Source organism: Salvelinus sp. IW2-2015, linkage group LG16, assembly GCF_002910315.2.
Source record: "Salvelinus sp. IW2-2015 linkage group LG16, ASM291031v2, whole genome shotgun sequence".
Taxonomy (NCBI): Eukaryota; Metazoa; Chordata; class Actinopteri; order Salmoniformes; family Salmonidae; genus Salvelinus; species Salvelinus sp. IW2-2015.
In genome coordinates this window covers 11,148,873-11,171,091 of record NC_036856.1, presented here as the reverse complement: position 1 = coordinate 11,171,091, position 22,219 = coordinate 11,148,873, and the positions used below count along the sequence as shown (strand labels likewise).

The 22,219-nt window shown below is 43.3% G+C and overlaps 1 protein-coding gene across 2 annotated transcripts; it reads right to left on the bottom strand.

Annotated features, from left to right (window-relative positions):
- Positions 1–797: 797 nt before the first annotated feature.
- On the bottom strand, positions 798–17,580 carry LOC111975792 (calcium homeostasis endoplasmic reticulum protein). 2 transcript variants are annotated; one of them, XM_024004380.2, is made up of 18 exons: positions 17,374–17,580; positions 10,485–10,658; positions 10,182–10,220; positions 9,315–9,478; positions 8,936–9,073; positions 8,559–8,710; positions 8,256–8,367; positions 6,754–6,843; positions 6,317–6,512; positions 5,874–6,034; positions 3,609–4,065; positions 3,143–3,393; positions 2,887–3,020; positions 2,714–2,800; positions 2,340–2,477; positions 1,987–2,136; positions 1,478–1,758; positions 798–1,341 (listed from the first exon to the last, which is right to left on the bottom strand). In XM_024004380.2, the coding sequence occupies exons 1-18, from the start codon at positions 17,396–17,398 to the stop codon at positions 1,304–1,306; spliced, it is 2,787 nt and encodes a 928-aa protein (XP_023860148.1). In that variant the 5' UTR covers positions 17,399–17,580; the 3' UTR covers positions 798–1,303. The 2 variants fall into 2 exon arrangements, with proteins under 2 accessions (XP_023860148.1, XP_070303622.1); XM_070447521.1 differs by lacking the exon at positions 10,182–10,220 and having other exon boundaries at positions 17,374–17,579.
- Positions 17,581–22,219: the final 4,639 nt, after the last annotated feature.

Genomic DNA, 22,219 nt, shown 5'->3' with positions numbered 1-22,219 from the left:
AGTATATGTTGTGTAGTAAGATGTTAGTAGCCCATGTGCCACACCCTAATAATTTGGTCTATTTCGCCTACTGTTCTCTAGTTTTAGAGAAATGTAATCATCGAATATTGTAAGAGCTTTCATTATCTGCTTATACGCCCCCTTTATTTATCCTACGGTTCTGACTTGGTGTACAGGGAGAACACTGTAACAGCCCATGTTCTGAATTCTGTTGCTGGACATGTCAAAAGTGCTAAACAAATAGTTATATTGACTACGTCRGTCCTAGCTCGCTCATTAATGTCAATCGAAATTACGGATTACCTCTTATCCACTTGTCATCATCCCCTTATGCCATAGTTTGTACATCTCAATTGTCATTAGAAACCACATTTGTTTAAGCAAGTCAGCCATATCAGCTGTTTTCTTAAAAAGCAGTAAATGAGGCTGAATGAACTGTTTCGCTGCCAGACAAGGCTCCGCTGCTAGCCAGGTGTAGCAGTGGTAAGAGGCTGGGTCAGCTTTATGTAGGCCCTAACAATTTGTGGTCACCGTTATAGTGCAATTCATGTATTMTTTAGTGTTGTGGCTTTGCTGGCATGCATCCCACTTAATTTTTTATCCCAAGATTWACATGCTAAAATCGCCACTGAAGTATAGAATTTTATACAGATCAATGAGGATATGTATAAACATTTGAAATTTGGTTTAATTAATTGGTTTTCTGAAATTTTTCTGACAATTCTTTTTACATTTCTTTTAATCTAGGTTGAGGTTAACTAATTGTGAGCGCACTTATACAAACAMAATATCAAAACAAGTATTTAAAATGCTTTATTTCTCTACAGCATGTGGTTAGTTGCCTGACGACTTAAACTTAATTCTTCCGCTGCTCTATCGTTCAGCTACATACTTCATAGCAGAGAAGAAACTAACGACCGTGGGTGTAGCATCTGTCCGGAGCAAGGAGTTTAGGTAGCCAGGTAATGTGGTTTGTACAGGGTAAACTGATTCACAATTATAGCTGACATGCCATTGATTCCATGTGCATTCCTATGTTTTGTGGGATTTTCTTTTTGTTTCAAAAGAGCAACACAATACTATTTCTGTCCATTCCCAAGTCTTGATGACTTGATCCTGGAACATGAGAAGAACACATGAACAAGTTCCACAAGAAAAGCAACATTAAAACTAAAGGACCCCAACCTTCTGGTATTTTGCAAACGGATAGAGGGAAATATACTGTTAAAACCATTATTCTGTACAAACAACTAATTATGAAGAGGTGTGTTCTGGGTAGGGGTTGTTTGCTTTACGATGCACGTCATTCAGCGGGAGGGGGCTCCTGTGGTTCCCGATTCACTGAAATAAAACACACATTGGTTATTATATATTTTAGTTTGTCATATCACCTACAAATAKACCTGTCCACAATGTCAGAATTTCATTGCAACATTTTCAAAAAGACCTACAGAGATCACTTGATGAAAAATCCTACCTTCCTCCCTTGCTTTCATGCGAGCTACAAAATTGTAACTCTTGTTCCTGCGGTAGTTCTCATAAGGGTCGTCCAGTGACACCCCCACTCCTTTATACTGGTCCCACTTGTCCCGGAGTTCTCCCCCCTTGATGGGGTCCTGGATGCCCTGCTCCTTCACGCCAAGCCCCCCTGAACCACTCCAGCCCATTTTCATGAGCAGTTGATGGCCCTTGTTCTCCTCTCCCAGCCTGCTGTCTGGAGGCAGGATAGAAGGGGCTGCTCCAAGCCCAGAATTAGTGCTGTGGAGATCACAACCAATACATTCAGTAATCTACAGCCTTCAATGCTCTGCTTTAAATGTTCAATGTGAGAGCAACTGCCTCCATTATGTCAATGGCATAGTTACGGTCTCTACCCTCCCCAAGCCCCTATCCCTATGATATGCACAGATTTGTAAGCAATATGCCAGAGGCGATATGATGTGTTAAGAGCAGGATACATTTCACACCAAGATGAGAGGGACCTACGGAGGGGAGGGGCTACGGGACTTCTGGGAGGCGGTGGCGGGGGCGGAGYCATGTCCGGGCTTCTCTAGCCGTCTCTTGTCAGGAGAGCGAGATCTGGAGCGAGACCTGGAACGAGAGCGACTGCGGGACGACCTGGATCGGCTCCTGCTCCTGTGGAGGGGAAAGATAAACAACATGATCTGTCAAACTTGACGACGTTCACTCCAGTGTTACTTAACACCACCTAACCTCCAACCAAATGAGGAAAACGGTCTACCAATACATCTCGAGTGTATCGTACAGGCGTATCTGATAGTATTCCTGACGAAATCTGCAATTCCTGTTAAATCAGGAAGAATCCCATCTGCGTGTACCTGGAGCGTGATCTGGAGTAGGAGCGAGAGCGGGACCGTGAGGAGGAGCGGGAGGACTTGGAGGAGCTGGAGCTGGAACGAGATGAGGAGCGGCCCCGACTACGAGAACGGCTGTGTGAACGACTACCCCCGTGGGCACTGGGAGAGACAGAGAACACACACTTCGTTAGAGCACTCATCTCTCATACAGTACTTACAGATGGGAAACAGAGTGCCAGACTAACAAAGCATTTGTATTTACCTGTGGATTTCAAAGGCACATTTCCTTTAGGTTAAGTGGTGCCCAAAGTCTCCTTGTACTATAGATAAGTCTATGAAATGTGTGTGTGTGCGCGTGCGAGACATAAGGCTGGTTAGCAGGCAGGCGGTCTCACCTGTTGTGTTTCTCCTGGCCCTTTTTCCTCCTGGCTCTCATCTTGGCTCTGAAGAACTCATACAGGCCGTTCTGTTCCCAGCCCTCACTGACCGACAAAGACATTGCAATCAATAGAGCACACACATTGCATTGATCACTCAAGCACATGAAGCGAAAATGTTTGTGTTTTACCTGTTCCTGGGTCGATCATGGGATGGGGGGCTGTAGAAGGCCTCCACAGCAGCTAGCAGGCGATCACTAGGGGGCATGGGGGGAGGAAGGCGGATGTCTTTGGGATCCAAGGCTTTGTATTCATGGTCTTCAAGCTTACGCATATAAAACAGGTGGAAAACAACCGTTTAAATCACTGGGGTCCGAGAAATACATAGTGAGCTGTGGAAAATGTATCCTTGAAAAGCAATAGACATCTTCATCCTGTGCTACTCACTTTGACTAGAGGGGCCATGAGTCCGGCGGGCAGGTCGAAGTAAGGGACGTTGGGGACCAGGCTGGGGTCGTCCTGGTTGACGTGAGCCGGCGACAGCCGCTGCCTCATATGGGGGGAATGGCCGTTGAAGCCGTGGGGCGGAGGGCCGAAGTCAGGGTGCTGGTTACCCCCCCAGGGAGGGTGCTCTCCTCCCCCCATGCCCGGAGGAGGGATCCTCTGGCTGGGGTGGTGGTGGGGCGGGGGGCCCATGTCTTGGTCAACACGCAGGGGCAAGGGGAGAGACTCAGTTAAATGACATGTTGTAGATAGAACGGTCAGTCCCAAATGATCATGTAAATCGATATGTGTACTGTAACTATGGATGGTGGTCAGGAAAATCAGCCAGAAGGGTGCTTATACAATAGTCATAGAAAAGTTAAACAGTGAATAATGAGCTCCCATGGTGGAACCTGTCCTGTAGTCTTACCTCCGGGAAAGTCTCCCTGTGGGTAGTCAAAGCGATGTGGAGGGTAGGGTGGCCTCTCAAAGTGATGTCTGTGTGGGAAGTCGTCCTGCATGAAGCGTGGAGGAAACCGGCCGAAGTTGTGGGGAGGCGGGGGCGGCTGGTTGAAGGGAGGGGGCCCTTGCTGGTGGGGCGGGAAGGGCCCTCTGAAGTGGGGAGGCCTCTGCATGCGGGGGAATGGGGGCTCTCTCTGGCCCCAGGGGGGCTGGTCAGGTCCCTGGTTGCTCCAGGGGGGCTGGTCGTACTGACCACTCCAGTTGGGAGGTGGCTCGTTCTGTCCTCCCCCTCCGCTCCAGGGACCGCCCTCCCCCCTCGGAGGGCCTCCGCTCCAGCTGGGATCCCCCCTCTGTTCGTTCCACATGCCTTCGTGGCTGTTCCAGGGCGGGCAAGGCGGGGGCGCCTGGGTAGGGTCAAACGGAGGCTGAGGGGACAAAAATAACGGGTGTTTAAATGGACACTCATCTTCCATGTTACCGTACCTTCACCACTCACTCATTCATCAACTCAGTTTGTTTGCATAGGCCTGATTTGATAGATAGGAACTACAGTCAATCTGTTCAACTCTATGAAAACAGTAAACCTGTAAATACAATACCAGTGAAATTTTTGGACACCTACCGATGCAAGGGTTTCTTTCTTTTTACTATTTTCTACATTGTAGAATTATAGTGAAGACAACAAAACTATGAAATAACACATATGGAATCATGTAGTAACCAAAAAGGTGTTAAACAAATCAAAATATATTTTAGATTCTTTAAAGTAGCCACCCTTTGCCTTGATGACAGCTTTGCACACTCTTGGCATTCTCTCAACCAGCTTCACCTYGAATGCTTTTCCAACAGTCTTCAATGAGTTCCCACATATGCTGAGCACTTGTAGACTGCTTTTCCTTCACTCTGCGGTCCGACTCATCCCAAACCATCTCAATTGGGTTGAGGTCGTGGGATTGTGGAGGCCAGGTCATCTGACGCAGCACTCCATCACTCTCCTTCTTGGTCAAATAGCCCTTACACAGCCTAGTGGTGTGTTGGGTCATTGTCCTGTTGAAAAACAAATGARAGTCCCACTAAGCGCAAACCAGATGGGATGGCGTATCGCTGCAGAATGCTGTGGTAGCCATGCTGGTTAAGTGTGCCATGAATTCTAAATGAATCACAGACAATGTCACTAGCAAAACACCCCCAATACCATTATACCACCTCTTCCACGCTTCACAGTGGGAACCACACATGCGGAGATCATCCGTTCACCATACTCTGTGCCTCAACAAGACACGGCGGTTGGAACCAAAAATCTCAAATTTGGACTCATCAGACCAAAATACAGATTTCCACCGGTCTATTGTCCATTGTTCGTGTTTCTTGGCCCAAGCAAGTCTCTTCTTATTATTGGTGTCCTTTAGTAGTGTTTTTTTTGTTGTTGCAGCAATTCGACCATGAAGGSCTGATTCACAGTCTCCTCTGAACAGTTGTTGAGATGTGTGTTATTTCAACTCTGAAGCATTTATCTGGGCTACAATTAACGCCAATGAACTTATCCTCTGCAGCAGAGGTAACTCTGGGTCTTCCTTTCCTGTGGCGGTCTTCATGAGAGCCAGTGTCATCATAGCGCTTGATGGTTTTTGCGACTGCACTTGAAGAAACTTTCAAAGTTCTTGAAAATTTCCGTATTGACTGACCTCCATGTCTTAAAGTAATTATAGACTGTTGTTTCTCTGTTTATTTGAGCTGTTCTTGCCATAATATGGAAATTGTCTTTTACCAAATAGGGTTATCTTCTGTATACCACCCCCACCTTCGCACAACACAACTGATTGGCTCAAACACATTAAGGAAAGAAATTCCACAAATGTACTTTTAACAAGGCACACCTGTTACTTGAAATGCATTCCAGGTGACTACCTCATGAAGCTGGTTGAGAGAATGCCAAGAGTGTGCAAAGCTGTCATCAAGGCAAAGGGTGGCTTCTTTGAAGAATCTCAAATATAAAATACATTTTGATTTGTTTAATTCCATGTGTTATTTCATACTTTTTATGTCTTTACAATTATTRTACAATGTAGGAAATAGTAAAAATAAAGAAAAACCCTGGAATGAGTAGGTGTCCAAACTTTTGACTGGCACTGTATATCAACAGACTATTCCTTATATCAGTTTGAGAGTTTTCCATTATAAAAAAGGGAAGAGTCACACAGTGCATACAAACCACACAGTAGGACCAGCTTACAGGCTGATTGGGGTTCCAGCCTCCAGGCATGTGTTGTGGGTCGAACCAGGGTTTGGAGGAGGAGTTATCAGAGTGGCCAGTGTTGTTAGCACCGGGGTCTGATCGGGGCGGGGCTCCGTCATAATCACCAGGAGGGCCAGACATGGATGCCTTCACCTCMCCTGTCGATGCCACAAGACAGAGAGAAGGATATTTGGTTAAAGGGTAAATATGGCTAAAGATATATAATCAACATGTAAACGAAATTACATCATGAAGTGCTTACTGTGTGTGTGTGTTTGTGGGTCTGTATGCAAGAGAGAGAGACTAAAAAGTCCAATCAAACCAGTCACCAGCATCTCTACAGTGATGTTTTGCTAACAGACAGACCAACAGCCTCATCAACATGCAAACGGAAGTGTTTATGCGGGTGTGTGCGCGATTATGTTTCTCTCTCCCCTCACCAGGCTGAGTAGTGACTGCCTTAACATCGGGCTCTGCTGCAGCTAGCTGGCTCACTGCTGCTGCGGCTGCTGCAGTCTGCTGCACCGTCAGGTTGGCCACAAACTCCTCGTGCTGCGTCTTCAGGGTCTGGATCTGCTGCTGGAAGGCCAGCTGAACGGGCTGCACCACCGCAGCGTACTCTGTGATCAGAGAGGCCTGGGAGAGAGGGGAGGGCCACCGTTAAGGTTACAGAGAACACTCGAGTGATGACTGGCCTAGCCGGAGTAAATCAAATCAATTACATTTCAAAAAAATAAACGTTATTCTATTTTGGTGGAACTTTGTGTGTGGCATGGGGTAGGACGTGTATATGTGGTTGACCTCAAAGTCCAATCCTTTTAATTGTCAGCCGACTTGCAGTATTTCACTTTACTAGTCCACTAGCCTCAGTCCTCACCTGATACTGGCCCAGGCCCACAGCTGGACTCTGTAACTGCTGGATCGTCACCTCATCGAAGTAGCCATTCTTTTCCCAGAGCTGCAGGAGCTGTGAGAGAAACAAGAAACAGAGGGTGTCATTCAGACCACAGGCAACATCTAAACTCAGCAAAAAAAGAAACGTTCTCTCACTGTCAACTGTGTTTATTTTCAGCAAACTTTTAACATGTGTAAATATTTGTATGAACATAAGATTCAACAACTGAGACATAAACTGAACAAGTTCCACTGACATGTGACTAGCAGAAATTGAAAAATATGTCCCTGAACAAAGAGGTGGGTCAAAATCAAAAGTAACAGTCAGTATCTGGTGTGGCCACCAGCTGCATTAAGTACTGCAGTGCATCTCCTCCTCATGGACTGCACCAGATTTGCCAGTTCTTGCTGTGAGATGTTACCCCACTCTTCCACCAATGCACCTGCAAGTTCCCGGACATTTCCGGGGGGGAACGGCCCGATCCCTCACCCTCCGATCCAACAGGTCCCAGACATGCTCAATGGGATTGAGATCCGGGCTCGTCGCTGGCCATGGCAGAACACTGGCATTCCTGTCTTGCAGGAAATCCCGCACAGAARGAGCAGTATGGCATTGTCATGCTGGAGGGTCATGTCAGGATGAGCCTGCAGGAAGGGTACCACATGAGGGAGGAGGATGTCTTCCCTGTAACGCACAGCATTGAAATTGCCTGCAATGACAACAAGCTCAGTCCGATGATGCTGTGACACACCGCCCCAGACCATGACAAACCCGCCACTTCCAAATCAATCCCGCTCCAGAGTACAGACCTCGGTGTAACGCTCATTCCTTCGACGATAAACGCGAATCCGACCTTCACCCCTGGTGAGACAAAACCGCAACTCGTCAGTGAAGAGCACTTTTTGCCAGTCCTGTCTGGTCCAGCGACGGTAGGTTTGTGCCCATGTTGCAGGTGATGTCTGGTGAGGACCTGCCTTACAACAGGCCAACAAGCCCTCAGTCCAGCCCCTCTCAGCCTATTGCGGACAGTCTGAGCTCTGATGGAGGAATTGTGCGTTCCTGGTTTAACTCGTGCAGTTGTTGCCATCCTGTACCTGTCCCGCAGGTGTGATGTTCGGATGTACCGATCCTGTGCAAGTGTTGTTACACGTGGTCTGCCACTGCGAGGACGATCAGCTGTCTGTCCCGTCTCCCTAAAGCGCTGTCTTAGGCGTCTCACATTACGGGCCTTAATGACCTTAATTACCTACCGTCTGTAAGCTGTTAGTGTCTTAATGACCGTTCCACAGGTACATGTTCATTAATTGTTTATGGTTCATTGAACAAGCATGGGAAACCGTGTTTAAACCCTTTACAATGAAGATCTGTGAAGTTATTTGGATTTTTATTAATTATCTTTGAAAGACAGGGTCTTGAAAAAGGGACGTTTCTTTTTGCTGAGTTTATATGGAACAATGTCTCCATTGAACAGGCAGTCCACTTACCCGCGTAACCTTCTGCTGCTTGTCCTCCTCTACAGCCAGGAAGCTGGTGCAGTAGATGGGCACCACCACCTTCTGCAGCGCTGCCAGCAGGTCCCTCTGCTGCTTCCTCTGACTGGTATGACACAAGACAAGGTTCACTTAACTAACCACGAATACAATGCATGACATAATTACTTCCATTATCGAGCGCAAGCAAGTTAGTTTTGTTTGAGGAGTTTAAAATACAATATGAAAAAAGCACAGTCTGTATATGTGTGGCATTCTGAGAGTAAAAACAAAGCCTCATTTTCATCATGCTTCTACCAGTGATGGAGGACATCATTGGTGAGATAGATGAGGTGAAGGCGGAGTTCGAAGTGGGCTGCGTCGGCTGTGATGCGGTTCCGGAGGTGTGAGCACATCAGCTCGCAGTGCAGCGGGCCCTTGGCGTTGTTGAACATCCAGTTCTTACCAGCCTGGGAAGAAACAAAGATCTGTTTCGGATTGGGAGCTTTAACACTGTGCGGGCCTTGTTGTTCTATACTAGTGTTCTTTAATAAGCCCTGTTTATAAAGATGTGTGTATGACRACGAACCTTTCTATAGAAGGAACCGGAGAGAAACATACAACTGACTAAATATACCAGAGCATTCTCCAGTTCATCTATTGTTCATGTTGTCATGACAAATTCATGAACGTACCGAGATGGCGTCTTTAGTGCAGGTATCAATGATGGGCTGCAGCAGGTTGTCAAATTCAGAAATGTCCTGCTGAGTCTCCGCTAGCAGTTTCTGGGTCTGCTGCTCCATGGCCAGAGCTATGGCTGCCGTCACTTGCTCCTGGAATCAAACAAATGACAACCATTTCAGTCTGGACATCTAGGGAAAAAAACAACAGCTGTAAAATMTATTTGCTTTGAAACTTTGTGTATTCTGTTTCGCACAATTCATGACCAGAGAATATAGGATATGGTAGCGACATTAGAGGGCCAGTGTGTGCAGGTTTTTGCACCAGCCCAGCACTAACATATCTGACTCAACTAATCAAGACTGACTGACCCTGAGGTACTGTGACCCGTACCTGTCTGAGAGTGAGTAGGTGCTGTTCTTGCTGCTGCAGATTCCATTGGCTCTGCTGGATGAGTTCATCTAGAGAGGGCGTGGCAGGGGCAATGGGGGGCGGAGCCAGGATTGTGATTGGTGGAGGGACATCTGGGACTTCCTTACCGGATGGATTATAAAGATCTGCAAAATAAGGCCAAAATGTCAGTGATTAAAGGACAAAAGCATGATAAAGAAAACATTTTCATTGTACTCTCGATGCTTTTTGTCATTTGCACAGGTACTTGGCAAGGTGACCTAAAAAAAAAAGAATGAAATGAAATTCCTCAAAAGAAAAGATAGTACTAAAACAAGGGCATTTTACATGCAACTAGCTTCATGAAAGAAATGTCCTCATCTTCARTTATACTCAATTCCTTTATACTTCAAAGGAATTGAGATTGAAAAACATGAAGCATTTTGCAGTATCTCAAACAACGGAAATAAAAAAGGCGTTGTCTTTTTTTGTAACAGGATTTTGTAACAGGAGAGCATGTGGATTTTTATGTCAAACTTTGCAGCAGCATTGAATCACACGCAACATAAATCTGCATCTGATATCAACAAGCATCAAGAAAATCAAACTCGTAGCAAACTGACATACTTAGGCCTTGCAAAGTCCAAACTTGAATTGTGGTTGAAAAGAATCTAAAACTAGAATGTTTTAGACAATAACGAAAATAGAAGGAATACAATCAACACCAGTAGTCAGGGTATCCTCCATTTTAAAATGATGAACATGAAAAACAATACAAAAACAAAGCCTTCAAGCACCGGTGATGCAAAAACACCAGATGAATGTCGAGGAAAATGTGCAAGTTGGGACTTCTATCGTCCCAGTAAATACCTTCCAATTTATACTCCTCACACTCGTGGGTAGTAGGATCTACGTGGGGAGAAGCACACATTACAATACAGTGGCATACAAACAGCCACAGATATAGCCTATCTATTATATAGAAATAAATTCAGGTCTTGTCTTCTTCCTGCAATGACTAGAAAATTGTGAGCAGATGTCACAAGTTAGGCTATAATATCTGCACGTGGTGGTTGTGTTCCAAGCCTGCTGCAAAATGGGATAAAAAAAAGACTGTTGGCATTGGAATCTAAGACCAGACAAGTTGAATTGATAGCTATATGAACTACATACGCTGGTGGTGTTCCATAGCAAGCTTGCACCGGTAATAGGTGAAGAAGTCCCCTCCAAACAGAAAAGAGAATTTGGGATTGTCCTTCTGTTTCTCCATTGTCATCTTCTCAAACTCGGGGCCATTTCGAGCCACAAACTGGGCCAGTTTGTCAATGACATTTTTCAGCTCTTGATCTGTGGAGAGAAAAAAATACTTTTTGGTGAGTCACATGATTTCTGATACAGCTTGACATCCATTTAGGGGTTATATTACTGTTACGTTAGCTAACTCTGCGCATAATTTAAAGCAAAGCAATCTTGATCAGGTTATTATGGGACCCTCAAACCTGGTGCATCCCTATTTACGTACTGTGCAAGGTAACTGTGTAAAGGTGGGCAGAAAAGTAATCGTACATGAGGGACAACATCYACGCTAGGGCTGGGCGGTATACCGTATTTTACTACACTGAACGAAAATATAAAACGCAACATGTTAAATGTTGGTCCCATGTTTCACGAGCTGAAATAAAATATCCCAGAATTGTTCCATATGCACAAAAAGCTTATTTCTCAAAAATGTTGGGCACAAATGTGTTTACATTCCTGTTAGTGAGCATTTCTCTTTTGCCAAGATAATCCATCCACCTGACAGGTGTGACATATCAAGATGATGATTAAACAGCACGATCATTACACAGGTGCACCTTGTGCTGGGGACAATAAAAGGCCACTAAAATGTGCAGTTGTCAAACAACACAATGCCACATATGTCTCAAGTTGAGGGAGTGTGCAATTGGAATGTCCACCAGAGCTGTTGCCAGAAAAAGTATGTTAATTTCTCTACCATAAGCTGCCTCCAACGTTGTTTTAGAGAAGTTGGCAGTACATCTAACAGGCCTCACAACCGCAGACCACGTGTAACCACGCCAGCCAAGGACCTCCACACCCAGCTTCTTCACCTGCAGGATTGTGAGACCAGCCACCCGGACAGCTGATATAACAGGTTTGCACAACCAAAGAATTTCTGCACAAATGGTCAGAAACAATCTTAGGGAAGCTCATCGCAGTGCTCGTCGTCCTCACCTGGGTCTTGACCTGACTGCAGGTCTGCGTTGTAACATACTTCAGTGGGCAAATGCTCACCTTCGAAGGCCACTGGCACGCTGGAGAAGTGTGCTCTACAAGGATAAATCCTGGTTTCAACTGTACCGGGCAGATGGCAGACAGCATGTATGGCGTCGTGTGGGCGACCGGTTTGCGGATGTCAACGTTGTGAACAGAGTGCCCCTTGGTGGCGGTTGGGTTATGGTATGGGCAGGCATAAGCTAAGGACAACAAACACAATTGCATTTTATCGATTGCAATTTGAATGCACAGTGATACCGTGACGAGATCCTGAGGGTCATTGTTTGGGATGCTCTGGATTGACGTGTACGACAGTGTGTTCCAGTTCCTGCCAATATTAAGCAAATTCACACAGCCATTGAAGAGGAGTGGGACAACATTCCACAATCAACAGCCTGATCAACTATATGCGATGGAGATCTGTCATGTTGTATGAGGCAAATGGTGGTCACACTAGATATTGACTGGTTTTCTGATCCACACCACCACCTTTTTTTTTTTTTTAAGATATCTGTGACCAACAGATTAATATCTGTATTCCCAGTCATGTGAAATCCATAGATTAGGAGCCAATGAATGTATTTCAATTGACTGATTTCCTTATATGAACTGTAATTTAGTAAAACGGTTGAAATTGTTGCGTTCATATTTTTGTTCAGTGTATATACCAGTATTGATGCAAGGACCGGTATGGGTTTTTACCAGTGGCGTAAAGTACTTAAGTAATACTTTAAAGTATTTTTACTTAAGTCATTTTTGGGGGTATCTGTACTTTATATTTGACCACTTTTACTTTATTACATTCCTAAACAAAAGAATGTACTTTTTACTCCTTACATTTTCTCTATCACACAAAAGTACTCGTTCCATTTTGAATGCTTAGCAGAACAGGAAAATGGTCCAATTCAGACACATCAACAGAACTTCCCTGGTCATCCCTACTGCCTCTGATCTGGCAGACTCACTAAACACTAACGCTTTGTTTGTAAATTATGTCTGAGTGTTGGGGTGTGCCCCTGGCTATCTGTAAATTATAACAAGAAATCGTGCCGTCTAGTTTGCTTAATATAAGGAATGTGAAATGATTTATACTTATACTTTTGATACTTAAGTATATTTTAGCAATTACATTTAATTTTGATACTTAAGTATATTTAAAACCAAATACGTAAAAACTTTTACTCAAGTAGTATTTTACTGGGTGACTTTTACTTGAGTAATTTTCTATTAAGGTATCTTCACTTTTACTCAAGTATGACAATTGAGTACTTTTTCCACCACTGGTTTTACTTTACCTATAAACAGTATTAGATTGTTTGGTTTGTTAAAATGTGATACGCGTGTAATGTGCATTTTTATAATTTACTCCGCTACTTGTCATCGCTTTCTCTCCATGCCTCTTTCCACACAGATTTAGGCCCGCCCCGTCACACAAGGAGCGCACTTGCCTTTAGTCTGCATGATCAATGCGGCAGGTGCAACAATGATGACAACGATGCCGTTTCCGCTTTGAGTCTTAATATAAATCCACTAGCGTTCTATAATTAGACTATTAGTTTGTGTTTCTTACATCTGCAAACAGCTAGTTTGTATTTTCTTAGAAAGTTGTGGCTAAATCTTGTTAGCCGCTAATGCTAGTCAGCTGGCTAGGTATTAAATGTACTGAGTCAGAGCAAACTATACAGCCTGATACCAGTGATGGTGTAGGCCTAAATCAGCATGTTTGTGCAACAGTATCTTCTAAACCAAAGAGGATTAGGTGATTCATAACTGTACGTTGTCCAGTATAAAGGACTTATAGGTTTTCTAATTAAATAACAGTTAAATAAAATGGAAAATGAAAAAAAAGTATTAGGTGAGGCATTAATATGTTATCTTCATGAAGTAGCTAAGAGAAAACATTTAATGTAGCCAAAGATTATAGGGTTCCATAGATAACACTGACCAACACTTTGGTTCCTACCCTGTCACAATAACTCCACCCTGACATTTTCATTCGTTGTCATGTCAAACATTGTATTCAAAGTACCCAATATTATATCCCAATTATATAATTAGACTAGTTTACCCAAGTGTTTTGATCTAAATCGCAAGTCAAAATGCAATTGCAACATTTGGTTAAAAGTAAGACCTAGATTTTTTGCCAATATCATTCAGCCCTGTGTGGCAGTGTGAAAATGATCTCAAATGAGTGCAGGAAATGCAGGAATTGATGAGAAAGCTTAAATCGAACAGTGTAAAACAATCAGAATGGAGAAAGACTCATTGAAATGACTTAGAAGATATGTGATGCCACCCTAGGGCCACGCACTACTCAAAGAAAATGCATATTTTTTCTTCCAAAAACAGAATACCGTAAATAAATAAATAAATAAAAGTATATCATATTTTGCCCATATCGACACTAGCCTAAAAACTCAACGTTGAATTTAATTMAATTAAATGAGCGTTTGGATCAGGAAGGTTTCCTCTCATGACCTCTAGAAGCCAGAATGTTGAATAAAATTATATTTTAACATACTTTACCGGTTGTCCGTGTGGTTGGTCCTTTTGCAGGTAGGAATGAGACAGTGGCAAGTGTTCTATTAAGATGTCGCGGGTTGAACCGGCCTATGGCCCGTCACATGACCGGGCGAAGCCGGTGAGGGAGGAGCGCCTTGCTCAAATCGAACAAAAATCTGCACTGCTCGGTTGTTGACATCTACAAAAAATATAAATGGCTTGCATTGGCAAGTCATATKAAGCGTTTTATCAAAAGCAATCACTTTTGCATGTGAAAACACTGAATCCTACTTCACGTGCCAACCGAAATCACTTTAGTGGGCCAGACAACTCATGCACGGGACGCAGCCCGGTTCAGGAAATGAATTTAATCACCCACTGGACCCCCCTCCCTAAACCAAGCATTAAACCGAGGTACTGTCGCCCCCCCACACGCTTTCTCCGCTTCCTTCTCCCTCATCACCAAACAGCAACAAAGCTGTACCTAGGGTTCGGTCCTCTTTTTCTCTGATACTGTTTTAACTGTTTGAGTGTATGTCCGTGTGTGTGTCTGAAAGAGAGGTTTGTTGTATTCTGTTTGTATGTCCTTCCTTTCCCCTGCTCTGTTCTCCTGTCACTTTGTAGATGAAATTGGTCCTTCCTTTCAGTGATGTAAATGCACACCTGGGGGGGTGGGGAATGGGGATAGGGAGGGGGAATAAGGAGAGGAAAGGAGCCTTTACTGTTAGGGCCCTGCACTGTTTTGATGCTAAGCACAAGCTTTTGTACATCCTGTTTGAAAGGTGTGTGTAAGGAATGGGGTCAATCTGCATAGTCAGATGGTAACAACGGCACACACCACACACTGAGCACAGGTGGATATGTTCAGATGGACCCTTTAGTTTATGGATTCGAAGATCAAGAAGCGGACATGTCAACGATTTGAAAACGCGATAAWWWWWWWTTTTTTTTTTTAGATGCATAAAAAAGGTTTGAATCTTTGAGTTTGTTTATTTGGAAACCGATGATTAATAAAGAACCGATCATTTAAAATATTCCATCACACTGTTCACCTCACCATTGCTTTGTTTATATATTAAACTCCTCTACCCCACATGTCGAACTCATTCCACAAATGGCCGAGTTTCCGTGGGTATTTGCTCCACCCTTGTACTTGGTGGATGAATTAAGGTCAATAATTAGTAATGAACTTCAGGGATCCCGAGTGGTGCAGCGGTCTTAAGGCACTGCATCTCAGTGCTAGAGGTGTCACCACAGACCCTGGTTCGATTACAGGCTGTATCACAACCGGCCATGATTGGGAGTCCCATAGGGTGTCGCACAATTGGCCCAGCGTCGTCTGGGTTAGGGTTTGGCCGGGGTAGGCCGTCATTGTAAATAAGAATTTGTTCTTAACTGACTTGCTTAGTTAAATAAATATTGCTTAACAGGGCCAGCTTAATAGACTCCCATCAGTATATCTAGAGTAAAGTATAATTACATCAAGTTTTCAAAGCACTGGTAGATCGTTCTGGTAGTGCGTTCAGATCACCTGAAGCATGTGCACAAGATGAAAATACATGCACGAGACTCACGCATACTTGCCGAGCTCGTTTTTACATGGTTCTGCACATGTTTGAGGTGATGGGAATCTGAACGCACTACCAGCGCTTTGAAAAGTTAATGTATTTATACTTTCCTGTGGATACTACACGCAAAAGGACCAACCGCCCAGACAATCAGTAAATGTTGACTGAAATAAGCCTGCATCTCGCAAGTGGTTTGAGAATGATCTGTTGACTCTTCTGTATGTATGGATGAGTTTGTTAAAAAGCTAAGATTTAAAGTGGGATCCTTTTTTAGAAATAGATCTTGCCTCTCCCTAAATAGCAGGAAGCAGATTGTACAGCCAACTTTCCTGCCAGTTCTTCAATATGGTGACACTTTTGACCAGATTGCAGCAAGTACTCTTAAACCTTTGGATGCCGCCCTTCGCTTTATCACAGGTGAAAGTTTTAATACTCATCACTGCATCATGTATCACAAGGTTGGCTGGTCCTCATTAAAGTCCAATAGATCACTTCATTATTCCCGTTTTGTTTACAAAGCTCTACTACACAAGCTACTAACTTATCAAACTTCATTGCTAACGTAGAACAGAATGAGCTACCAAACTCGCTCACAGGATTGGTCACTCTGGTCTCGACGAATTTAGGTAAATCCTCCTTTCGTTTTTAGTGCCGCCCATTGTTGGAATAAACTACAAATATTCCTTGCATCTTGATTCCCTGGTGCCGCTAGGACAGTTTAGGACTCTGGTGTTGAATTCATCAATTGAGGATTGCAGTTGCTTCGATTGATTGTAGTGATTTATTTGTTGAAACTGTTGTGTTAAATCATTTTCTTGTTTTATTTGTAATGTTAATTTTTCTCCGTTTGAGAAAATGTTTGTACACAAGGCACCATTGCGAATGAGAACCTGGTCTCAATCTGGCTGCCCTGAATAAGTTAATAAAAAATAATAAAGGGAGTACATTTTTTTATTTAACTAGGCAAGTCAGTTAAGAACAATTATTATTTACAATAAAGGCTTACACCGGCCAAACCCGGATGACGCTGGCCCAATTGTGCGCTACCCTATGGGACTCCCAACCACGGCCGATTGTAATACAGTCGGGAATCGAACCAGTGACGCATCTAGCACTGATATGCAGTGCCTTAGACTGCTGCGCCACTCGGGAGCCCAAAAATGTTATTATATTCAACATTCTGGATTGTAGATGTCGTGAGAGGTACATTTCTTGATACAAACGCTAATGTATCCACAACGTTGAATCCAATGCAATAATGCCGAATTCAAAACAACTGGGYGGGGGGGGGGGGGAACGAGCTCAAACAGGTAAAAATCGATTTGAACGGTCATCCAACTCGGAATTCCAAATCCTCTCTTTCTAGAGCTCCGACTTTCCGACCTGAAAATCACTGACGTCCTGATTTGACCTCGTATGTTTCCGAGTTCCCAGTTGGTTTGAACGCGATTCAATGTCGGATTCTCCAGGCTAAATCGACGCATGCGCGACTATACTATAGACGCCAGCTAGCTATGTAGTTTTTTTTTAAACTGTCCATGAAGGTTAGGGAGCTAATTTTAAAATGATTAATTAGTTAATAAAAGAGTCTAGCTACTAAAAAAAACTATTCTAAATCAGTAACGACAATCATGTGCCTAGCTGGCTTTTGCATGCTAACTAATTTAGCATGGTAACATTAGCATTACTAGCTAATCAAAATGAAAGATACAAACCTTCAGGAGCTGTAGGAATATCCATGTTTGTCTTCAATCAAGTAACAGCGAGACCGAAAAACCTCAAAGACCCACGGAGGGAATTAATTTGTGAAAATTCTACCTAGCTATGTGGTTAAAAAATACAGCAGCATTACAAAATGTTAGATACTCTGGTACCAGAAGTACTTCGAGGACTTTAGGGCGCCACTGTCCAGAATAAAGCAGCTATCATGCTACAGCGTCCCCCAGTGGCTTAACAAGCACTGGGAGGACTGAAAGAGTACACAGGTAAGTACAACCTCAGCGTCATTAAAACTAGTTATGATGATTCACTAGTTTTCACCCTCCCAAAATATGATGACTCCTATTTACATTTAACCATTTTCTTGCATAGCCTGATGACGATGAGATCGAGAGACCTAGCAGTGTGGTGCCAGGACAACAACCTCTCCCTCAACGTCAGCAAGACAAAGTAGCTTATTGTGGACTACAGGAAACACCGAGCACGCCACCATTCACATTGACGGGACTGAAGTGGAGCGGGTCAAGAGCTTCAAGTTCCTCGGTGTCCACATCACTAAGGACCTATCATGGTCCAAACACACCAACACAGTCGTGAAGAGGGCGTGACAACACCTCTTCCCCCTCAGGAGGCTTAAAATATTTGACATGGGCCCTCAGATCCTCAAAAAGTTCTACAGCTGCACCATTGAGAGCACCTTAACTACTGCATCACCGCTTGGTATGGCAACTGCTTGGCATCCGACCGTAAAGCACTACAGAGGGTAGTGCGTATGGCCCAGTACATCACTGGTACTGAGCTCCCTACCATCCAGGACCTCTATATCGGGCGGTGTCAGAGGAAGGCCATAAAAATTGTCAAAGACTCCAGCCACCCAAGTCATAAATTGTTCTCTCTGCTACCCCACGGCAAACAGTACCGGAGCGCCAAGTCTGGGACCAAAAGGCTCCTAAACAGCTTCTACCCCCAAGCCATTAGACTGCTGAACAATTAATCAAATGGCTACCTGGACTATTTGCATTGACCCCCTTTTTTTTGGTTGCACTGACTCTCTTGCACTGGGTCTATGCACACACTGTACTCTACCCACACACTCACACATGCATTTTGACACCACTCACACTCACACAGACACACTTTCACACTCTTTCACACTCTTCACCTATGTTGCTGCTACTCTGTTTATTATCTATCCTGATTGCCTAGTCACTTTTACCCCTACCTACATGTAGATATTACCTACATGTACATATTATATAACTATCTCGTGCCCCTGCACATTGACTCGGTACCGGTAAGTCTTGTGTATAGCCTCACATTTTTTGTACTTTTTAACTCTGCATTATTGGGAAAGGGCTGATAAGCAAGCGTTTCACGGTAAAGTCTACATGTGTTGTATTCGGGGCATGTGACGAATACAATTTGATTTGATTGGAAATAGTCTACCACACTGTCCTGTGGATTTGTATTTGTATTTATTAAGGATCCCCATTAGCTGCTGCCAGTGTGTCTGTACCTGTGTGTGTGTGTGTCTCTTCACAGTACCCACTGTTATATTTTTTCTAATCAGTTTTTTAAATCTGATGCTAATGCTTGTATCAGTTACCTGATGTGGAATAGAGTTCCATGTGGTCATGGCTCTATGTAGTACTGTGCGCCTCCCATAGTGTGTTTTGGACTTGGGGATTGTGAAGAGACCTCTGGTGTCATGTCTTGTGGGGTATGCATGGGTGTCTGAGCTGTGTGCTAGTAGTTTAAACAGACAGCTCTGTGCATTCAGCTTGTCAACACTTCTTACAAAAACAATTAGTGATGATGTCAATCTCTCCTCCACTTTGAGCCTTGCCAGATTGACATGCATACTCGGGCTCCCGAGTGGCGCATCACGGCTGGTATCACAACCAGCCGTGATTGGGAGTCCATTATGGCGGCACACAATTGGCCTTGCGTCGGCCGGGTTTGGCCAGTGTAGGCTGTCATTGTAAATAAGAATTTGTTCTTAACTGACTTGCCTAGTTAAATAAAGGTTAAATATATATATATATATATTTTTTTTTTAAAGTATCGTTAATGTTAGCTCCCCGTGTACATTTAAGGGCCAGCCGTGCTGCCCTGTTGTGAGCCAATTGTAATTTTCCTAAGTCCCTCTTTGTGGCACCTGACCACACGACTGAACAGTAGTCCAGTTGCAACAAACTAGGGCCTGTAGAGCCTTGTTGATAGTGTTGTTAAGAAGGCAGAGCAGCGCTTATTATGGACAGACTTCTCCCAAACTTAGCTGCTGTTGTATCAATATGTTTTTACCATGACAGTTTACAATCCAGGGTTACTCCAAGCAGTTTAGTCACCTGAACTTGCTAAATTTCCACATTATTCATTACAAGTTTTAGTTGAGGTTAAGGGTTTAGTGAATGATTTGTCCCAAATACAATGCTTTTAGTTGTTTTAATATTTAGGACTTACTTATTCATTGCCACCCATTCTGAAACTAACTGCAGCTCTTTGTTAAGTGTTGCAGTCATTTCAGTCGCTGTAGTAGCTGACGTGTTGAGTCATCCGCATACATAGACACACTAACATTACTCAAAGCCAGTGGCATGTTAGTAAAGATAAATAAATGTGAAGGGCCTAGACAGCTGCTCTGGGGGATTCCTGATTCTACCTGGATTATGTTGGAGAGGCTTCCATTAAGAACACACTCTGTTTTCTGTTAGACAGGTAATCCTTTATACACAAAATAGCAGGGGGTGTAAAAGCCATAACCCATACGTTTTTCCAGCAGCAGACTATGATTGATAATGTCAAAATTCACACTGAAGTCTAACAAAACACCCCCCACAATCTTTTTATTATCAATTTCTCTCAGCTAATCATCTGTCATTTGTGTATGTGCTGTGCTTGTTGAATGTCAGCTCGAGGATTCGATCTTGCAACCTAAACACTAGGCTACCGGCCGCCACAAATGACCCTATAAGCGTGCTGAAAATCTGTTGTCAATTTGTTTACTGTAAAATAGCATTGTATCTGGTCAAACACAATTTTTTCCAAAAGTTAGCTAAGGGTTGGTAACAGGTTGATTGTTCAGCTATTTGAGCCAGTAAAGGGGATTTTACTATTCTTAGGTAGCGGAAAGACTTTTGCTTCCCTCCAAGCCTGGGGGCACACACTTTCTAGTCGGCTTTAATTGAAAATATGGCAAATATGAGTGGAAAATATCATCCAGTAATTTTCCATCCAAGTTGTCAGACCCCAGTCGATTGTCATAATTCTTTTCACCTCTTCCACACTCACTTTACGGAATTCTACATTAAAATTGGTCAGATATACTTGGATGTGTAGTGTCAGTGTTTGTTGCTGGCATGTCATGCCTAAGTTTGCTAATCTTGCAAATGAAAAAATTATTAAAGTAGTTGGCAATATCAGTGGCTTTTGTGATGAATGAGCCATGTGATTCAATGAATGATGGAGCTGAGTTTGTCTTTTTTCCCAAAATTTCATTTAAGGTGCTCCAAAGCTTTTTACTGTCATTCTTTATATCCTTTATCTTTGTTTCATAGTACAGTTTCTTCTTCTTTTTATTCAGTTAAGTCAAATTATTTCTCAATTTGCAGTATGTGTTCCAATCAGTTGTGCTGCCAAACTTATTTGCCATACCTTTTGCCTCAACCCACACAACCATAAAATGTTTCAATTCCTCAGAAATACAAGGGGATTTAAGTTTGTACAGTCATTTCCTTAATGGGTTCATGCTTATTAGTAACTGGAATAAGCAATTTCAGAAATGTACAGTAAGCACATTTGTGTCTGTATTGACTGGTTGTAGGCCATACATTGATATTGGGAATCTCAGGAAATTAGTTGAATGTAGGAGATGCGTTTTCCAAATGCCAACGATAGGTGGCGTTAGGAGTCTTTTGGGGCCAGAGCAAGTACCCTTGCCAATTGCCATAGTTCACAAATGTTATCATTCAAGTGGAAAATGCACAGATTTAGGATAAGGTCTTTGGTAATCTAGTTATGTGACGTGAGGACAATGCATGTGGATTATATTTTTGGATTTACTGTAGTGATGGCTTGTCTCGCTCCTACCCCGTGATAGATTATAGTGTAACAAGATTATACAAACACAATGAGCAGACTGATTATACCAGGTGTGTCTCCCCTAACAGCTCCTGCATGGCGGTGTGTGTCTGACATGTCCACGCAAAGTTTTGTTTACGTGTCTGTACGTCATCTACATTATTAACGATCTGGGATTATCGAGGGTGTTGTCCACGCACTATAATAATGGTTTTAAAGTAGCAGAACAGAAGTCACAATAATCTCACACTGAATCACAGGAGGTTGGTGGCACCTTAATTGGGGAGGACAGGCTCATCATAATAATAATTGGGTGGGTGCTTGTATTTGTCCTATTTCACACATGTACAAGTATGTATTATACACATGTGTGAATTGGAAATGTTTTTTTTTTGCATATCCCAACTCCCCCTGAAAGACCCTTGGACAGTAGGGTCACAGCCAGGGTCTGCCATTATCAACGGAGCAATTAGGGTTAAGTGCCTTGCTCAAGGGCACATCGACAGATGTTTCACCTTGTCGGCTCGGGATTCGAACGAGCGACTTTTAGACTACCTGCCGCCCTCATAGTAATGGCTGTAATGGAATAAATGGAATGGTATTGAACTCCTCAAACACAGTTTTTATTTTAGGGGGTAGATCAGCTTTAATATTGCAGATAGATTGTGGCTACCGTCAATGTAATTGTCTGCATCATTTCCAATCCCCCATATTTTTGGGGTAAATATATATATATATATATATATGTGTGTGTGTATATAT